The sequence below is a fragment of the Notolabrus celidotus genome, chromosome 21 (assembly GCF_009762535.1).
Source record: "Notolabrus celidotus isolate fNotCel1 chromosome 21, fNotCel1.pri, whole genome shotgun sequence".
NCBI lineage: Eukaryota > Metazoa > Chordata > Actinopteri > Labriformes > Labridae > Notolabrus > Notolabrus celidotus.
In genome coordinates this window covers 6,792,279-6,813,856 of record NC_048292.1, presented here as the reverse complement: position 1 = coordinate 6,813,856, position 21,578 = coordinate 6,792,279, and the positions used below count along the sequence as shown (strand labels likewise).

Sequence of the window (21,578 nt, the reverse complement as noted above, 5' to 3'; positions counted from 1 at the left end):
CTTGCTTAGTTAATTTTTTTGTTCCCAACATTTTATGGGTAATTAGAAACACCTGGACCACCACCAAAATGTAATAAAAACTATATATCATGAAGTGAAGGATCACAGTCTTTAATTTTACTCTCCTGAGCTGCCAAAGAAAAACAGAGGAAAATTACATGAAAATAAATTAAGATGACACTTTTCAAAAATGTTAGCTCCTCTCAAAACACCAACCAGGAAGACTACTTACTGTACATTCAATACATTTTTAACAATACATTATTTCTATGTGCAACCAGTCAATTGCATCCCTACAGAGCTAATATAAATACACATTTTCTTCTTCTATGGTACTTCAGATGCATTTGACAGAGTATTAACAGAATGACGTTATGATTAAGGCACTATTAACTTCTTCTGCACAGATAGGAACAACCTGACAACTCACCTCCGCTGATGATACTCTACTACTCATGCATTATTGCTCATTGGTGATTCACTGTGGTGACTGAATGTTACTAAGGGACTCTGCTTTTTCTCTATCTACAGTTCAAACACAGCTTAACCTACAAAGAATTTCACATCACTACTTAGCATTTACCTCCCAACTTCTTCTTGTCTTCTTGATGTTTTTATGGATATGATTGATAATGTGTTTTTGTTTGACAGAGGAATTCAAAGCTTTTGATTTGGTTTCAGAAGGTGGAATTCACAATGGAGACCTAAGTACCAGATATTGTTCTAGTTTTGGCTTTGGGATATTCAGACCAAAAGTAAGGCTCAAATTTCCTGTCCAATCAACACTCAATTTTGGAGGAAAAAAAGTCTTGCAGACAGACTTGTCACTACATTTTGTTTTACTTTAAGTGGTTGTAAGCCAGTTTGAAACATCCATTTGTGATTTCGACCAACAAGGTGGAACCCAAAGGCAAACATTTGCTTCCCTTTTGGTCTGAACATGGAATAGATCTTGCTTAAATGACTTTTCAGAAGTATTTGTGGTCACGAGTTGTCACATGGGGATCTATATCAGAACAATTCAACAAGTCATGGTTATACAGGGGATAAAGATGATGATAATGTTCCAAAAATGTTACATCTCCAGGGTCCTGACCAACTTATCTATGTCGACATTGTGGTTGACAGATAGGGCAACACCATTTCTAAATAGAATGAATGAGATCTGCAGTAGTTATGGGTTTGTAAATCTATGAATCAATAGGCCATCACCTGTTGGAGCAACAACCAACTTTTTATGTAGACACTTAGCAATAAATGACTTCTATCCATTTTTTTTTTTTTTGTCATTTTCCAAATCCATCATCTACAGTCTGATGATATTAAGTATCTGGAAGTGACCAATAGATTTCAGAATATGCAAAGCCTTTGGTAGAGGTAAGTTTTTATGTTGCTTAAATTCAAACAATGATAATATGATGGAGAACCAAGCAGATGTTGCAATTTCCAGAACCAGTCAAGAAATTAAATCCAATGGGACTTTAAAGATGTGTCTGTTCCTGTCCATTTCCAGATGCACCAAAGGGGGAATGAATGTGATAACATGTTGATGATGGCAGTCTATCCCAACAACACACTTACACACACAACAGACGCATGGTTTGAATCCAGCCTCACCATCCTGTTGAAATGTCCATGGCACGTATAAAACACGAAAATAGAAAATGACACATCTGCATGTGCAGTCATTGAACACATGGAGATTCAAACTGATCAGAATCAAAGATTTATTTTATCAAAAATAGATCACAATTGAAGATTGTCAAAATAATCATGGCAACAATAATTGGAAATAAGAAAATGAAATCAAAATGCCTCCACACTGAAGTTCCCAGAGAACAGAAATCACTCACACTATTGCTTTCTCTTATTTTGCATGAAATGAGACAATTTAGGGACGAACCTGAACTGAACTCTGCAGTCGATAATGAAGCATGAAAATGTCCTCCGATGGACGTTACATGTGGTGAATTTGAAGTGATGCTTAACTGAGTGGAAATCTGACCAGGCTGACTGTAGTCATAGTCATACGACATTGCTGCACTCACAAGCGATTCACTGTATTATTATTGTTGCACAGTTTGCAGAATACATTAATCATCACAACTTAATGCCTCGTCACAGCTCATCAGTAACTCTGTCAGACAGAAATCACCCCCGGCTGTTTTTATGTCTAAGCCAAGCAGAAATACAACGAGACCAGACTGCAGAGCTGATGTTAGAGGTTTGACGAAGAGGAAGTTTCACAGTCTAGTCCCGATGTTTAGTGATGATGAGGATAATAAGTTAGTTAAACATTTTGGGAACAGTTGGGGACACATTTTTATCTGTCATGTTTAGACTTAGATGAGGACAAAGATATTGAATAATTTCAAACATCTCCACAAAGATCAGTCCAGGATGTGTTTAGCCTATCAGAGAGTCTGCTGGTTGAGCTCCATCCAAAATCCAACAACTCCAAATGTGCTTTCTTACTCTAGAAGTTGTAGGAATCATAAAGCCAAGGCGCTTGTGGCTAGCATTGAGACGGGGCTAAAAACAGGCAGCCACATCATGAAGTTAGGCGGCTAACTATTGAAAAATAGTACCACCAGTAAGACTTAATCAGATAGCTTAACATGATCAAAAGATTGATAATTATTCTAGATAGGCTATCAGTCTATCCATGCTAACAATCCTTTAGCTAATCTAAGCTAAAGTTGTCTTAATGCTGGTTAGCTTAAAACAACTACCATAATATTAAAACCACAAACAGCAATGAACAGGCCCTTTCATCTTTGTGATGCTGGTCACGTCAGGGCTGTTTTCAAACATCTAAAGTTTGGAGTATTTATTTTGACTATCATTCGTATCCCTTAAAGACCTAGACCATTTCTGGGGACGCCAGACTATCCTGAATTTATTTTGAATATGCTGAATGAGACAATGTGGTATCAATGTGAAGCTGAGAATGTCTGCTGTAACTGAGTTTTTAAAGCTTGTTGATAGGATTAGTGGTTCAAAAGTTATCAATCATTTAAGAACAAGTTGCAGCCGCTGGCTGTCTAGGTCTTGGAGGGCTAAAGCTGCTCTTTTCATAATCAGTTAGCTACAGCACTAGTTGATCTTAATATGATGCTAGTTAAGCGAGCTTGGAGTTGTTGGAAGTCATTGTTAGTCTAACACTTCTTCTCTTTTTCCAGCCTTTGTGCTCAGCTAGGCTAAACACATCTAGGACTTAAACTTGTACTGTTCACACAGAGAAATATCCTTCATTTTTAATAGTTTTCAGATTCTTCCAATGTCAGACTAGTCCAGGTATCAAACTTCTCTCCAAAGACTGAATTTTAGACCGATGGGTGATACAAAAATTCAGAATTATAACCTCAGGAAATTATAAATATTCTTATGCCGAGGTCAGACTACATATTATAAGGAGGACCACAGCCCAAGGTGAAAGATATCTGATTTCTTGACCCACTTGTTTGATTTTTCTTTCTGCCATCTGTGATGTAATTGTCATGTCTGTGACATTGACCAATGAGAGCTCAGAGCCCTCAAAGTCATGAGCGTAAACAAACAAAATGGCAAATTGAAAGAAGAATGATAAAGTTGGTGCTGGAACGACCACAACCGATCTAATCAGTCGTATTAATCCATCAGGTACCACCATGTTATCTGTTATGTCTGAAGGTCAAGTCACGGCATGAATTAATGGCGCTGTGATCATCCAATCTGTCAGTGACCCACCCAACAGACTGAAAGACTTTGTAGTCTGACCTCGGCATTGGATTTAGCAGTTCATCTTTAAGACAGGCTCCCTTTATTAAATAGTTGAAAATCTCTGTAGCACATTATTGCCCTTAAATAAACAAATACTCATAGACAGTCACTCAACCACAATCACCTTTTTACAATTTCGTACATAAATTATTAAAATGTGCAAATTAATTATGTCAGGCTCGACGTTATGTGCTGTTATCAGTTGGATTATTATTATTATTATTAGAAAGCCAATATTGGCTTCATAAATATACATCTATAATTTGTATGGTTTTCTGTACTCTAAAGCATGTTTTCAGTCTTCTCTCATTTATTTTATGGCAGTTTAAATGTTTGGGTTTCTTAGATTGCACCAGATAATTCGAGACTTTTCCACCCAGGTGTGATGACAGTGTTCAGGTAATGGAGTGACACCGACGCCATTCAGGTGTTAAAGCTTCTGTCGTAAAATGAGCGGACACTGAGGTAGATGTTTCAACAGATATACAGCATTTTGATCAAAACCATAACACAATCAGAAACATTCAAAATCATCAGAAAAAAAAAAAAAAAAAAGTCAGATGTGAAAATGTCTGCGATAAATGCAATTCAACTGTAAATCCTCCACTCAGACATTCTCCTCAGAAGGGCGGGTTCTCTCTTCTTCAAAGTGTTTTTTGGCAGGCAGACATTTTCATCAGAGCTGCCCGCTGGAGCTGCTTTGTTTTTACCAAGGCAGAAAATAAAAAAACAAAACAAAAGAACATTGGAAAAAAATCAAACACATTAGCAAAAAATGTTAAAAATCTACAAAATAATTCAAGAGGTGAATTAAATCCTCTCCATATAAAACATATACAGTATGACTTTAAAAAATAGAGATTCAGAAACCAACACCACCAGATTAACAGAATTACTGTGATAAACTCAGAATGGATGAGCTGTTGTTGTTGTTATTGTTCCCATGTTGCAGATTAGCGTTGCTGGGTTTGAGCCGTCAACATAAAAGTCAATATCTTCTGTTTACATGCTCTACTTTCCAAGCATGCAGTAATATGTTTTGGTTTGAATATGATATGCAACGTACAGACAGGACTCACAGGATCTTTTCTCTACAGCACGAGGAGGAATCTCCCAAAAAACATCTACTCATGAGTACATGGAGGACTCCGTTAGCCAGCAGACGTGTTGCAAATATGTTTAACAGATGATTCAAGTAACGTTTGTCGTACCTCAGAGTCCGACTGGAGCTTTGCACTGTGCAAAAAAATCAGTCGGGATGTCCTCTTTAATGGAAAGGCGTCTCATAGCTGCGTGATTTCCTATGAGTGTCAGAGTTTTTCTGTTTTTTCACCTTCATCAGTGGAAGGGTGGAGAAGAAGAAGTAGAGGAGGGGTGGAGGAAGCAGTGATGGACTCTTTTGGTTTGGCGGAAAGTGGGGAGGTGGAGGTGTGGCTCATGGTTCATCACCTGGAAAACAAAAAGGAAAGAATTAATTAAAAAAGAAAGTCTATGGCAGCAGAATAATTTCTTTACATTTACAGAGAAAATCCAGGCTCCTGATTTTGAGAGTCCAAGAGAAAATGTGACAAACTCAAAGGTAATTTAGAGAAAACTGGTCAAGATTAAGGTGAGCAATTAAAGACAGCTTCACTTAGGGTCTATGAATCAATCAGAAACAATGTGTTCAATTGTTTGTTGCAAAAACAATGAACACAGAATTACATTTTAAAACATTAGAAGTGAGTTAACAGACAGACTTCTACTGTCAGAGAAGTTGCACAAAATAATACCAGAACTAAAGAATTAGTTGGACTGTGGTCTCTTAAGATGAGTTCTATGACTATCGGAGAGTACTAGTGTAACAGAAAAACCTTTTATTGGAACAACCAGAGTTAAGTCTTTGACTTTAGGAAACATAACTTTACGGGTGAAAATGAGTGGTTATGTAAGTAGCATAATGTGAATGGAAGATGTAATATGTGAATGTTTTTTAATGTACACACTGAAGTGCAATCTTCTAGGAAAATATTTTGTTCAAGTAATCCATCTAGCCCAACCCTGTCTCAATAGAACATCACATGAATTCTTTATTTTCTCTCAGCATGAATACTTGAAGCCTAAACAGGTCACTCACTAAATATTAAAAGGTAGTGGGCAGCCCAGGTTTGATTCCAGCCTGCAGCCCCTTTCAAGCATGTCAGTCTACCACTCCTCCTCCTGGTTTCCAGCTCTATCCACTTTCCTCTCCTCTCTAATAAAGGTGTAAAAGTCCAAAAAGTATATTCATTTTTTCAAAAGCTGCTGGTTCAATCTATTCATTCAGTCTTCAACTGTCCTTCACATTTTAGTGAAGATATGAAACTTAACGCCCTTCTGTTTGTGGTCATTATGAAAAGCTTTTGTTAAAAATGTGTTTTTCTTTACCGAATGAATCCTTATATTGACCACCATAACTACACCTTTGTATATATTGAATTCAGCAGTGGTGTAGTTTCCATGTCAGTGTGTGATTTCACATTGTGTTATGGTGTTGCAGAAGTCCAAGAGGCATGGCATGCATACCAAGCGGCATCGCAAGAATTGAAGCCAATGCGGAAGTGTTAAACACTGCAGTTCATTGAGTGTCCGCTTGAGGCTGAAGAAACCACGCAAATTCTAAAGAGCTGATCTTTACAGCAGAAATAAACATGTTCACAGCCTGGTTCAAAAAACAAGTGTAGCCTGGATCGCTCATTTCTTGATCGGCACACACTGTACAGGGGTGAATTTTTTTATAACTCAGCAATTTCAAAGATATTAAAATTATGAGTTTTAAATTATGAGAGGCACAGCTGACTTGATTGACAGGTGGGACACTGTAGCTGTTGGCTAGGAGGCTCAAAGCCCGCCCAACAGATGTTAGGTTGACTTCAGCATTTCCAACATGGCTGCCGCCGCCGACTGGCTTCAAAAACAGCACTTCAGAGATGGGTGACATCACGGATACTACGTCCATTATTTATACTGTCTATGATGTATACACACAGAAGTAACTCTGTATACACTCAGACATGCACACTCACACACAGTGCTTTCCAGCCCTGCAGGCCCTCACTCTAAACACTGTCATCGTCTTCCTCCTGTTACTCCTCTGTTACTACCTCCAAAAGCGAATCAGCTCAAGTACGACTCTGCCCCATTATTATACCCCAGTGTGTTACAGAGTATTTATATCCCACCTTGAACCTGCAATATGTAAGACCCTTACAGGTCACATGATCCAACTTCAACTCTCTTGCATCATTATTCCTGCATGATAAAGTGAAGGACTCTGAGACTCTGCAATCTGGAAATTGTGGCAGCAGGTTACACACGAGCACGAACTGAGAACATGTCATCGTGAAGGACTGCACACTCACATCTATATATTCTTCTTTTTTCCTATCCCACTCTCTCCCTCGCCCACACACATGCACTCGCAGTACTACTCCACACACACACACACACACACACACACACACACACACACACACACACACACACACACACACACACACACATACACACACACTCCGGGCCATCTCCATCACTACAGTCACATGCTGAGGAAGCAGAGCCAAGGACGGGACAAACCAGCAGCCATCACCTCCTGTTCACTCTGTCCTGACTGAGTGAACAGAGAGCAGCGAGCTGTTGGTATGCACAGAGACTGAGCTAATGACACTGACAGACAACATCGACCACATGAGAGGGGGGGCAGTTCGACCTGGAGGAATATAGAGAATAAAAAAAAGAGTCTTGCATTTGTGTCTGAAAATATGAAATCCTGAAAGGGGCTCCAATCTATCCTGCAGACCTCGGGAAATGTCATGTGGAGACATTTATTAAAAAATGTATCTTTGAATTTGTCATTTATGCATTCAGTTGGCAAATGTTGTATGTTATTACCCTTAAAATACTAAATATGGTGGTAAGAACAAGTTAGTATTTAATTGGAAATGACGTTATCTTGCTTTTACTTTGAATCCTGCAGACAAACCAACACGTAACACCATCAATAAACTAAAACAATGGTTGATTTTCGCTGTGTTTGGAGGCAGAAATCATTGTACAGCCTGTCAACTGAACAAGAAGTCCTTTGTTAGATCCCTTTGTGTATTAATATCCTAGAAGAAGGTATTATATAACGTAAGAAAGTACCAAAACACTAGTAATCCCTGTTTACCTGTGACACTCTGTGCTGCTACCAGCTGAGGCCCGCTGAGATGAAACCCCCAGGGTCCTCAGGAGGTTCATTCTCTTCACTGACCCACTTTAATTCCTGTTTTTGAAACACTGGTGGGAAGCCTTCTGCAGACACAGACTGCATAACAAAAAACCTCCAGACAACAGGAGACGAGCTGCATCCAGACAGGTGAGCAGACGGTGATCTGGACCAGAAGCAGGAGCCGTCAGAGCGGCTGTGAGCTGCACGGCGGTTTGTAAAATATTCCAGAGAAAAAGTGCTCTCTGCTGTTTGTCGAGCTTCACTTCACTGCAGCCGATCCAGGTACTATCAGCTGGCTTTTTAAAGCATGGCTGAACATTTACGGAGTAGTATCCGCTTAAAATAGACAGATCTCCAGGAAGAGGAAGTAAGAGGAGAGAGGAAAGAAAGTAAAGAAAAAGGGGGGATTCATTTTTATTTACTTCTGTGTTAAACTTATAAGATATTTCAAACTGACTGCTGTACTCTACACCAACTACTTGATATATGGATCCACAACCAGCTGTGAAGTAATTCAAAATAATGACAGTCATTTCTTTAGGACTAAAGGCGATTTTAAAATCTCTAAGTTTGGTTTCAGGCAGAGACTATACTTTTGTTTTGCTGCTGCCATGTTTCTATCCCTCCCAGTCACTTGTTCACACCACCTGCTGTTCTTTACTGAATGGATAATTAAAGGTTTACACCATCAGCCTGATCACGATCTTTGTCTCAGGGCAGTCTTCTTACATTTAGCTGTTTCAACAAAGTGTTGTTAATCTGAATGACCTTCTTTTAAGGATTGCTGTGAGCAGTGAGCACTGGGTTTGAATATTTAAATACCCTATCTTTCAAACACAAGGAATCAAAATGTGTCTGGTGTCTTTCGAATATGGCTCATTTTGATAGTTTGAGGCATAGCATGATGAAGTGGATGGTGTGCAGCATTCTTAATTGAACAGTTCATTTGCAAAAAAAAATTATAAATTGTCAATTGTCTGATATAGATTCTTAATGAAGTTACATTTTCAAGATATCTCTGATTAGTAAAGTCATTTTGACTTAGTCAAAGCCACACAACCTCAGTTGATTGGTCATACCTAAAGCTAGTATTAGAAAAAATATGTTTTTGAAACATTTTTTTAATTTTTCAAAAGTGAATTAACTGTTTTTGCAAATGAACCCTTCAATTATTATTATAATTTTTACAGTGTTATTTTTTATAGTGTCTTATGTGTTTTATTGTTATTATATTTTATTTTTTTACAGTGTTTTTAATTATTTTTTAAGTGCCTTGTGTGTTTTGTGTTCATTATTATTACTACTTACTATTTTTTTAAAGTGCTTTGTGTTTTTAATTATTTTCTAAAGTGTTGTATTTTTTTAATTATAATAATTAGTATTATTTTATCATTTTTTACAGTGTTTTATTTTCAAAGTGTTTTAACTTATTTTACTTTACTGTGCAGCACTTTGGTAAAATTAATTGTTTTTTTAAATGTGCTTTAAATAAATAAAACGGATTGGATTGGATGATTTCAATGATAAATATTTTTTAACTCCTATTTAGTTTCATTTTTGAGTGTAAAAAAACAAAGTAATCCTCTATCAATAATAAAAGTGGGACAGGTCTAATTGCTGCCTGAACCTCATCCTACTATCACAACAATAAGGTCCACAATGAGATACAATTCCCTGATATCTCACTCTGATCCCAACTTTTCAGCCAATCACATCGAAGTATTCTCTCTCCCTATGAAAGGGTCTTAATACATATTTAATAAACGGCGTATGTGTGCTAAAAAATAGAACTCGGCCATTTCCCATCCTCACTGCATTAAACTTTGATAACCTAAAGAGTAAACTCGTGTTCCTGAATCACAATAACTGTGTTAGCACACACACACACAGCTTCTTCTTCTTCTTCTACTACTACTACTTCAGCGGATTCAGAGTGTGTAGATGTGTAAGTGTCTGGCTGTTGTGATCCTGTCACCATGGAGACTGCAGCCCAGCAGCTGCTGTCACTGACAGTTAGCTGTTGTTGTTGGTCGAGGTCTCGTGACTGTAATTCATCCAGTGAGAGTGACATCAGAGTCTTTAAATAACGCTGACCTTTGACCTCGACGGGGGCCGCTCACATGGAGCTGAACCGACAGGCTGTGATTTGAACAGGGGGTTAAAAATGATTATTGATCTCATAGAACTGAACTGTAAATCAATAAGAGCTCCTTCTCCACTATTTATGAATGAGGCATCGTACATGGACAGATACAAACAACTGGACAACACAAAGAAAACAATACACTTCAATACTGTAAATATCGACAGATCTTATTTAGTGCAAACTGCAGAATTAACAAAAATGAATGTGTCTTATGGAGGTTATGATAATAAGGATTCATGAGGCCAAGAGCTCAAGCAACCCAGTTTAGATTCAGGCTTTAGACATTAGGGTTGTCCTAATATGACTAATTTCCTCATTGGTTTAAATGGCCATTTTCATTCTGACTGACCGACCAATCAAAGGATGAGAAAACACCCAAAATGATTTACCACAGCTAAAAGCTCATCAGCAGACTTGAAGTCCATTTTTGATTTCCAGACTTCCTCTAAATTCAAGGATTTCAACCTAATATATCGTCAGCCAACGCCGCTTTCTCTCTCTGCAGAGTCCTCCATCTTTACCTCCACTCTGCTGTTCTGGTCGTTGCCTGTTTGTCTTCCATGAAGTGGAAAAAAGGAGTGGGTTGGGTGGATGTTAGGTGGGGGGTTGGTGTAACTCACTGCAGGCCACTCCAGGCTTCAGGACAGATTCCCTCAGCGCTGACAAAGACGCTAACAATAGCTGTCAGAGTGTAACTCTGCCCCGTCAACAGCAGCAGTGTCATCCAAGGGGAAACCTGTTTACCTCTGCCTGCACCGCCCGCATATGTTCAGAGAGGACACGCAGGACAGGAGGAGAGGAGGGGGGAGGCGGGGTGACTTCACGGGAAGAGATTTGGACCAAAAAGCCTCCCAAGGGGACGCGGTCAGTTAGCATGATGCTGTTGGAGCTGTCATGCCTCCTCTCTCAGGCTGACATGAGCTGCCGTGTTATGTAACTGAACGTGGTGGATGTGAGGTGGAGGAGGAAGAGGAGAGGCCTGTGCTCCATGCGAACATGATTTTAGTTTCCTCTACATCACCTTCACATTGTGCTGAAGGCGGGGACAAAAACTAACTAACTAACAGAACAGCTGACTCTCTGGGTCCTCGACTGACACCGACCATCCTGCGGCTGCACCAACCAGCCTCAAGCTACACCAGCTGTCTGCCGGCTACAACAATCGTCTTCCAGCTACACCAGCCGGCCCCCAGCTACACCAGCCGTCCTACACCAACCAGCCTCCAGCTCTGCCAAGCCAACCTTCAGCTATGCCAACCCGCCACCAGCCACACCAATCGTCTTCCAGTTAAACCAACCGGCCTCCGGATACACCCTGCCCTCATGTTCTGAGAGGAGGAGGTCCAGTTGGATGGTTAGATATACAAAGACCAGGAGGATGAGTTGGAAAGCTTTGGGAGTAACATCATCAGATTACCTTGATATTCATTAAAGGTGTTTTTACCAGAAGACTTGAAACGTGGCACTTAGAATTACCATGGCCTCAAGTCTGAGAAAAAAATCCATCATTGGGTGTCAAGTTCTTCATTTCTTTGTATTTGAAACAGTCATATTGGATCAGAGGTCAAGCACTCCAGCTGTGAAAATGCCAACATTAGACAGACAGAAATCCAACTAATATTACATTGGATGATAGATACTTAAACCTCTATTGTTACCTATACTAGACAGGAGGGGCTAAACAGTTAAAAATCAGTACAAATAAGATATGTTGGAAATTGGTGAGGATTAAATAATCATATAGGTACCATTTTCAAACAGCAGAGGGAGCTATCTGCCTTTGACTTCTCCTGTTAGATGCAATCTCTTCTCTAAGGCTGTTTTCGAAATGGCCTGCTACATGCTACTTACTACTGTAGCAGGCAGTAAGTACTGCCTACTACATACTGCGTTTGAATTTAGTATGTAGTATGACTGTTCTGTTCGATCTGTGTTGCAGTACGCTGGGTCAGACGTCACTGGATTTCAATTTTTTAAAAGCGGAAGTAAACAACGGTGAAGCTGATAGAGAAACTGCTTCTTTAGCATCCACTTATGATTTAGAAAGTTAAGAAGTGGTTTATATGTAATTTGATAACTTTCACAGAACCCAAAAAACGGATTTCCTCCTGTCAAAAAAGATGGAAAAAGAAAAAGCAGAACGAGCGCTGTGCATTGTGGGAAACAGTATGCGAGGCAGACTGGTTCGATGCATACTGTGAAATTTTCCAAAATCAGTAGACATCCGGGGAGTTTTGGTATACTGCAGATTTTTTTTTTTCCATACTACTTACTACATACTGAATTTTGGCCAAATCAGTACGTACTGCTAGTATAGTAGGCGGTTTCGAAAACAGCCTAAGGCTTGAAAATAAACTTTGTAACTAAAACAGTGTAAAGAAATCTTGATTAAAGGCCCTGTGAGGAGTTTTGAACTGGCTGAGAAACAGTCTGAAAATGATACCGATGCCTCTTTATGACCTTCAATAGCAAACAAGACCATCAGCAACAACACTGACACCTTCTCTGTTGTCATTTTTAATGCCTGAAACCGCCCTGAGGGGGTAGGTGCCAGACCAGATGATGGACATCTCGCTTCAGAAACAGCCTTTATTTTAATGTTTCATGAAAAATAATCACATTGCCTGATAAAGTTGACAACAGTTGATAAAGTTAAAAGACAACAGGACGGGGTCTTTGTTGAAAACACTACTTTTGCATGTATAGGACAAGAGATAAGAGGTATCACTTTGTCCACAAGGGGGCGCCAGAATCGATACAAAACAAAAGTTCCTCACAGCGGCTTTAAAGCATATTGTGAAACCATTATTGTGAGTGATACTGTTCTGTACCATAACATGTTGGATCGTGTTGTGTCGTATCTTATTGTGTCGTGTTGTATTATGTCATGTTGTGTCGTATCCTATTGTGTCGTGATGTGTTGTGTTGTGTCACATCCTATCGTATCATATGTCATGTCGTGTCGTATCTTATTGTGTCGTATCGTATTATGTCGTGTTGTATCGTGTCATGTCGTATCCTATTGTGTCATGCCGTATTGTGTTGTGTTGTGTCGTGTCACTTCGTATCGTCCTATCACATCATATCGTGTCATGTCTTGTCATATTGTATTGTACTGTATGGTATAGTAATGTTTCGTGTCGTGTTGTATTGTATCACATCTTATCGTATCGTTTTGTATCGCATTGTAATGTATTGTGTCGTGTCGTATCACAATGTATCACATCATATCGTATCGTTTGGGATCGTGAGATGAGTGTATCATTTTGTCCCTACTACTGGTTGAACAGCACCAACAGGTGAACTACTTCAAAAACCTTCTTATCTGCATGAACCATTTACATTCATGGCTACCTTTGGATTTTTCCAGAGTTTATAGGAGCTACATCCTCCAGAATAATCTCTTGAGTCCCGGTATCTAAACGCTTTAAACAACAGCCTCCATGAGAGGGAAGGATTTATCACAGGACTCTTAAACTGGTACCTGAGTGTACACAGGTAGGTGAATACAGTGAGATACAAAGTGGTGCCCTGAGAGAAGCTTAACGAGGTAAATGTAATCACCTGTGTCAGTCGTCGTTAGTGAGACTCTGAGCAGCTGCTGTGAGGGAAGTTATAAAAGCTGAAGCATGACGCTGGAGCGCAGAACTCTGAGAGAGAGAAGGTGTGAATGTGAATGGCAGATTATCTTTCTTTTTGGGTTATGCATTTCAGAAAATTACTTTTCCTGTTCTCTGAAAGTCACATGACTCCACAGAGAGACGTCATAAAACGGTCACCTCTTTATTTAGTCCTGGAGTTGATCCAATCCATAAATTTGGGTTTATTTACAGACACATCCAAGCAAACCAAAATCCAAGCAAACCAAAATGAAGAAGTGCAGTTTAACGTGCTGTCTTAGTCTCACTTTAGGTTTCCTGAAATCAGAACTGTATTCTAATAAAGATAAGATTGCAATCTGGATGAAGACTTTTTTTTAAATTGCATATCCATGGGGAAACTAAAGAGAATGAGTCTGAGCACCCTTTCACTTTCTGATCATCTCACGTGCAGATCTTTGTGACCATCATGTTGGCCACTAAGATCCCTCATACAGAAACATCTTTACTGTACCCAAGAATCAAAAGTTCATTATCCCACTGTTACAGCTCAAACCAAATCTCTTGAGTCAAATAAGATTCTCTGCATGTTTCCAAACCACAAACAGAGCCTGTTTGAAACAAGTCCAAGAGAGTTCAAACCAGAGTTCAACAGACCGCTTTCACATCAATCTTAACAAGCCGGACCAAAACATATACTCATAAGAATCCACTGAATCACAAGGAAATACAAGAAATCAGCTCCTGAAAGAAATGCAGACCACAAATGCAACCTCAAACTGTGCATGCATTTCCTGTGTGTCTGAAGCAGCAGACTGAACTGTGATCCAGCTGTAGTGTCTCCTCACAGAGCAGAGTTTCTGCAGCAGCTGCTGCCACCTGCAGGCCCACAGCTGTACTGCTGCACAAACACACACCAGGACAACAAACCTGTCAGCAGCATTAACAGGTTGAAACAATGCACTTCAGACAACAGCAGAAGGATATAATGCAGATCTCATGTTGTAAATGAAGTTTAACAAAGCGTGTTTTACAGAGTGAGAGCAGCGATTTGGGAACATGCTGAAATTATGAAGTATTATCCCAGTTTTAGTCCCTTTCTGCTTTTATAAAATCCACTTTTCTTTATTTTTAGCAAAGCATCACTAATAAACAGAATTCAAAAATGCTAAAATATGCTCTCATTTAAAGATGAGAGAGGTGGTTTGTAAATTCCACTCCTTTGACATGATTTTGGCCTCACTATTTATAAAGTTCTTGTTGAGACAACAGTCTTCCACAGAGCCGGTTCAGTTCTTCTGCACTCCTGGATGACTGAGCAGAATAAGCAGGAAACTGTGTCACGCCTGCAGACCACCAGGCCTAAAAAGCCTCAAGACCACAGTGTAGAGCAATTATTTAGAGGTGATTTCATCTGTTATATCATAAACACAGAAATGTTGAGAACCTAAAGGTGACCTCTGCAGCTTAATTTGCCCTTGTCCCTCTGTTGCTCACCAACTTCCTGTGTCTAGATGTAGTTTTGATGCTACCTTGCATGTTAGCTTTTTTCATAAAATGCTGCACTAAGTACTGGCCTTATTATTAAAACACAATGCATTCACATTGAAACAGCTCTAAAGTCATTGTATTCAGAAGGGGTTATCAAGACATAACATGAGCATGAGTCTAAAAATAACCTCCCACTGACACACTAATGGTCTTATTGATGCAGAGTGAGTCTTAAACTGGTTCAATTACACTAAATAAAAAAAGATTAAACATGTTTTGCATTGCAGGGAAGATTTAAGAATATTTCATCATCCTCCAAAAGCAACAGTAAACGTAAGAGAAGAATGAAGTCGATGATCAAGAGGAGCACGGAGCAGCTGAAGGGAGGATATTTGACTCAGGAGGAGATGGAGACCAATAACAGAGCTTAAAGACACTTGATACTTGATTTATGAACTCTGAAACACTGCAAATGTTCTGTCTTCAGCTTGTTTTACCGCCCCCTTGTGGACATTAATCCTTCAATGCAGCTTTGGCTCAAACTATTTCTTCCATTTCTGGAGAAATTCATTAAAAGATGTCAGCTTTATTGATCTCCCAGGTAAGAAATTCAACGACACTGCAGCTCACAAAAAGAGAAGAGTATATCCTATAATAAGTGATTCATAAGAAGAGAAAAAACGCAAGGGGAAAAATGGATAAAAGAAAATTACAGTTTAAATAATAACTGTTATTATATAATGTGCACAAAATGTACAGTTCTTTTCCTTGTGAATGTTTCCTTTGGATTACTTCGTTGCACAGAAAATATTACAAAGAACACTTTACACATGATGTGTGTTATATGACTGAGTTGCAATCAAATATTGCAAAGTGATGCTGTATAGAGTAAGATAAATGTGTCCAAACATGAAATACAAGTACCAAATGCACAATGGCACCTGGATTCATTGAGGTATATAACTTCTACTCGGAACAACTTGTTAATGAAGCTCTGTGTGGCCTAGAAATCAAGCAACAAGAAGAAACAAAAGATGCTTCTGAAGAGAAAATAACCTAGAAACAGTTTTGCATAAAGATTGTTTGGTTGAAAGGAGAACAACACTCACTAATCTACAGAAACCTCGACACAGTTCGTGTGAACATTGATAAGAATGTTGATGGACAGGTTGAACTCACCTCTCTGTGTGTTCAGGCCTGCAGTGGTGTGAATCCATTTGTCATCATGCATCCATCCGTCTGTGTCGATGATTCAGCAGTTTAACTCCATCAGTCTGTCAGTTTATAATCCAGCAAACAGGATGATGAATGTGAGGCCTTCACTGTCTTTTATTCCTTCAGTTTCTTAAATCCTCCTTTCTTTTTTTCCACGAGGTTTGGTTGGATGACTCGTCCCTGGACTCTGGATGAGTTAGGTGCTTTTAATGACTAATCATTGCGACTTCAAACACAACAGCTCACCTGCTTTCACTGTGCAGATACACCCTGACAAAACAGCTGATTAGGATTTTTAGATATCTGGGTATGTTCTAAAATATCAATCTGTTTTTTGTTGTTGTATAAAAACCCATCATGCCTCTGATGTACTAAGTTTAGTTCTTTTTCAATCATTTACTATTTTTCAGATCATTGCAGAGCTGTCAATATCATTCAGATGACAACAATAACATGGCAAAATAATAAATTTCATGACTGAAATATGTGTCAATGCATAACTGAATATCAGCTGATATGTTTTGCCTTTTTTCCTCAAATAGTAGTCTGTATCAGTTTTCATATGAGCTCCAGAACATCCACAATATATTTGTTCCACTACATACTGGCAGGATTTCCTTTCTTTCTTTAACTGAGTCATTTCAGGAGTTTTCCTGATTGGTATAATCTACAATTTCAACCCCACAGTTTGGTCTCTAAGAACTTAAAAATGAGCATTTTCTTATTTTTCAGAAACACTGTGAGACAAAAGTGAAAGATAATTAGAGCATAATTAGCGGCAGTCAAGTTTGGAGCATTCAAATGCATGATCTTCTCTGTGGGACTAAGGTGCATGGACAACAGGTCAAACACCTGCCTGTAAATTCATCACATTTGATATTTCTGATCAGATTTTTTGTTTACAGACAGAGACGATGCGTCAGACTGAATCAAACAACATGGAGGCTCCCACAACATGGTGGTTTTCTGGCCTCTTCTCTAGCTCCAGCTTCCTTTTTTCCCCTCCTGTGGCAGACAATACAGAAAAGTCTGGAAGGTTGCTATAGAAACTGCATCACATGGATTGAGATGCAGGGCCTCGGTTCATCCACACGGGGGCGCTCTTGGTTTGGGAAACGCTGCCTCTGTTTTCATAATATTTCTACAGGCAGGCTGGTGTGAATAATTTAACCTCCTGGAGTCTGAACGTTTAAATCCGCACGTCAGAAACGGGGAGAACGTGCCCCTGATTTGTGTCTTGCAGGCTGTGTGTGTGCAGCAGCCTGAGGGGTTAAAATGAAACCTGGCATCAAAGCGGTTTCATTTAAGATCCATCCAGCCTGCTGCACATCCTCTGAGCCTGAGTGGAAAGTACATGAGGGAAATAACAGGTGTGTGTGTGTGTGTGTGTGTGTGTGTGTGTGTGTGTGTGTGTGTGTGTGTGTGTGTGTGTGTGTGTGTGTGTGTGTGTGTGTGTGTGTGTGTGTGTGTTTATGTGTGTATTTGTGAGGGGGAGAGAGAGAGAGAGAGAGAGAGTGTGTGGGACCATAACAAAAACAGCCTCCATGTGCCTCCTGCCTCAGAGTGTAAATTTAGATGTAATTGGTCCTGTGTTGTGTCTCAGAAAAAGCAAATGTAAACTTTGAACCTGCATTATTAGGGCAATAAATTACGCATTTACTAAGAGAAGCATTAATAATTATAATATTAAAGTGCTACAGCTGGCTACAGGCTGATCATTCCGAAGCTCTCCCCTGCTCATGACGCGCGCGTAATGGAAGACAGTTTCAGGTCAATAAAAGGTGATTTGTCTGATAATCCATCCTCAATGGTGACTGAAATGAATCCCTTTTATGGCAGAAATAAGGAGCTCAAAGCAAGAGCGCGAGATGTGGCACTGAGAGATCCCTTCAGCGCGCGCCACTGACGCGTAATTCATGGTTCAATCAGACATCGGTGAGCTTCCCGGTGTAGGCTTTGTGCGGGCTGCAGTTGGTGTACTTGATCGAGTCCGCGTCCTCGCTGCCCAGGTACTCAGACTTGGACAGACTTAGTTTGCTGTCGCTGTTCTTGAACTCCCCAAACGACGGCTGCTGCTGGCCGCAGGTGACGTGCGTATACTGGAACTGCTCCTCGTGCTCGGTCTCTCGGTGGTAGAAGTAGTTAAAGTTGGAGACAATGACGGGCACCGGGAGCGCGATGGTTAACACCCCGGCGATGGCGCACAGAGAGCCCACAATCTTACCGCCGATGGTGACCGGACACATGTCCCCGTAACCCACCGTTGTCATGGAAACCACGGCCCACCAGAACGCGTCCGGGATGCTACTGAAGGTTGACTCCGGGTCGTCCGTCTCCGCAAAGTACACCGCGCTGGAGAAGAGGATGACCCCGATGAAGAGGAAGAAGATGAGCAGTCCCAGCTCCCTCATGCTGGCCTGCAGGGTCTTCCCAAGGATCTGCAGACCCTTTGAGTGTCTGGAGAGCTTAAAGATCCGGAACACCCGAACCAGGCGGATGACCCTGAGGATGGCCAGAGACATGGCCGGCTGTCCGTTCCCCTGGTGCTCCGCGAGCTCCAGACCCAGGGTGATGAAGTAGGGCATGATGGCCACGATGTCAATAGTGTTCATGATGTTCTTAAAGAACGCAGGCTTACTGGGGGAGGCCAGGAACCGGACCAGCAGCTCGAAGGAGAACCAGATGATGCAGAGCGTCTCCACGATGAAGAACGGGTCTGTGAACGGGTTTGGCTTCTTTGCGCGCGTGGTTCCATTCAGCGCGAGCTGGTCGCCATACGATCTGGGTTCTTCTCTGAACTCAGGTAAAGTCTCTAAGCAGAAAATCACGATGGAGATGAGGATGACCAGAACAGAGACGATGGCGATCCCCCTGGCGGGTCCAGAGCTCTCCGGGTACTCGAACAGGAGCCAGACCTGCCGCTGGAACTCGTTCTCAGGCAGCGGCCGCTCCTCCTCCTTAATGAACCCCTCATCATCCTTGAAATTCTCAATCACCTCCTCCCCCAGTTCATAGAATTTGATCTCCTCCATGAAGATGTCCAAGGGCACGTTGACGGGTCTCCGGAGCCTCCCCCCTGACTGGTAGTAGTAGAGGATGGCATCGAAGCTGGGTCTGTTTCTGTCGAAGAAGTACTCGTTCCGTAGAGGGTCGAAGAAGCGCATCCTCTTCCTCGGGTCCCCCAGTAGCGTGCAGGGGAACTGGGCCAGCGTCTTCAGCTGCGTCTCGAAGCGCAGCCCGGAGATGTTGATGACCACGCGCTCGCAGCAGTCCTGGTTCTCCACGCGCTCCGGGTCGTAGACATCCTGGGCTGACAGCGCGGCCAGTGCCACAGTCTCATCCAGGTTCTCTGCTGGCACCACTGTCATCTTTCCCCCCCAGACAAGGGCGCCGCGTCCCGCTCCTCAGTCCTCTCTTCTCCCCCTCAGCCTCCCCCGCGCGTATTTTTTGGAAACCAGCTGAGCGTCTCCGCGTGCCCTCCTCCTTTGTTTCTCGGTGTGTCTTCGTCACGTCTGCGGGTGAGCTGGTTCCTCTGGCATTTTCGTGCCCCCCCACCAACTCCACGCTCACCTTTTCCCCGTCCACGCGCTGTCTGCTGTAGTCTGGTCTCGGCTGTCACATTCACTGCATCTTAAGCAGGCTTTTGCCCTCCCCGAGCTGACGTGTGTGTGCACGCTCACTCACTGTGAGGGAAACAAAAACACACACACATGCACGCACATATGCTCGTAATGAACGTGATCCAGGTAATTTTGAACACACATGCTCCAAACATCATCGATTTCAGGAGGAGATTTGAGGGTTTTCAAGCTTTGAGTGCACAGAGAGAGTCGTGCGTAATAAACCTGTTGTCTCCAGCGTGGCACAGGCTCAAGGTTATGACTGGAGTTGTTGTTTATGATGAAATATGACTCGATGTTTGCAAACATCAGCATGCATTTATGAATGGAACCGTCTGGAAACGTGGACAGTTCGAGAATGCCGCACAAAAACATGCGAGTTTCATGCAAAAAACAAAAACAAATTAACATTTTCATTCATGCTTTGAATGAATACCTGTAGCTCAGAGCTTTGTCCTCCTCCCACATATCCTTCCCTTCACAGATGACACACACACACACGGAGACACAGATTCCTTGCAATGTCACGCTGCAGCCGCTTCAACACAAAACCCTGCTGACGTTTCCACACCAGCCTGCACGCTGCTGAGCTGCTCCACAAGTTGTGCACGACTTGCTGAATCCGTCATGTCTGTGCTGTGCCTGCTGCATGCATGTGAGCTTCTGTGTGTGCAAAGCAAGAGCTTTAATCTTCTTTTCCGGGTTTTAAAACAAGGTATTTCGGAGCAACGTGTCTCTGAATGAAAGGTAAACACTGCCGCGCTGTGCAACAAGTATAGAGAGAGAAAAAAAGAGTCGTGGATGATGGAAAGAAGGAGAGTTTCTGGGCTACAGCTCAAAGCAATGACGTCTTCTCCTAAAATAGCTGGATTCTTCTCTGGGCTGCAGGAAAGTTTCTTTTCCCATGGAATGGCAAGTGGAAAATGAAAAATAAATAAATGAGATGACATGAAAAGGAAAAAACAGATTTGCATCACAGCACAGCCAGCAGAGAAAAAGTGTGTGTGTATGTGGGAGTCATTCAGAAATTATTACTGCTGTTTAACAGGAAGGTGAACTGGTCACTAAAGAAAGACATGTTAATTCATGTGAAACAAGCACACAGTTACAAGCAAGTAAACATTAAAATGTGATCCTGATTCCTCTCAACTTCTCTGTTACCTGAAGTTTTTGAATCTGCTGCTGTTAATAAATGGATACGGAGTGTTTTCTGTTTTTTATAAGACATGGGATTAAAGTGTAATTTTTAAGACATATTGTTCTGTCAACTTTTTCATCTCGACACCCCCTCATGATAAAAATATGAACACATTGGGAAAATCTGAGAGCAGTCCAAAGCAAGAGAGTGAAGAAATATTCTCAATATGCACTGGAACCTGAGGGTGGAAAATTAATTTCTGTGGCCAAACTACACACTGTCATCATGTTTCATAAAAATCAGAGCGGTGTTTTATCTTAGAAATATTATTTTTTGTAGGTGATTGCAGAAAAGGTGAAAGTCTGGTGATGTGGTATGA

General features: G+C 41.1%; 1 protein-coding gene across 1 annotated transcript; it reads right to left on the bottom strand.

Moving 5' to 3' along the window:
- Positions 1 to 1,710: 1,710 nt before the first annotated feature.
- On the bottom strand, positions 1,711 to 20,110 carry LOC117804735 (shaker-related potassium channel tsha2-like). The gene is made up of 2 exons (XM_034673068.1): positions 16,406 to 20,110; positions 1,711 to 5,211 (listed from the first exon to the last, which is right to left on the bottom strand). Exon 1 carries the CDS (start codon positions 19,807 to 19,809, stop codon positions 18,367 to 18,369), a length of 1,443 nt encoding a protein of 480 aa, XP_034528959.1. The 5' UTR covers positions 19,810 to 20,110; the 3' UTR covers positions 1,711 to 5,211; positions 16,406 to 18,366.
- Positions 20,111 to 21,578: the final 1,468 nt, after the last annotated feature.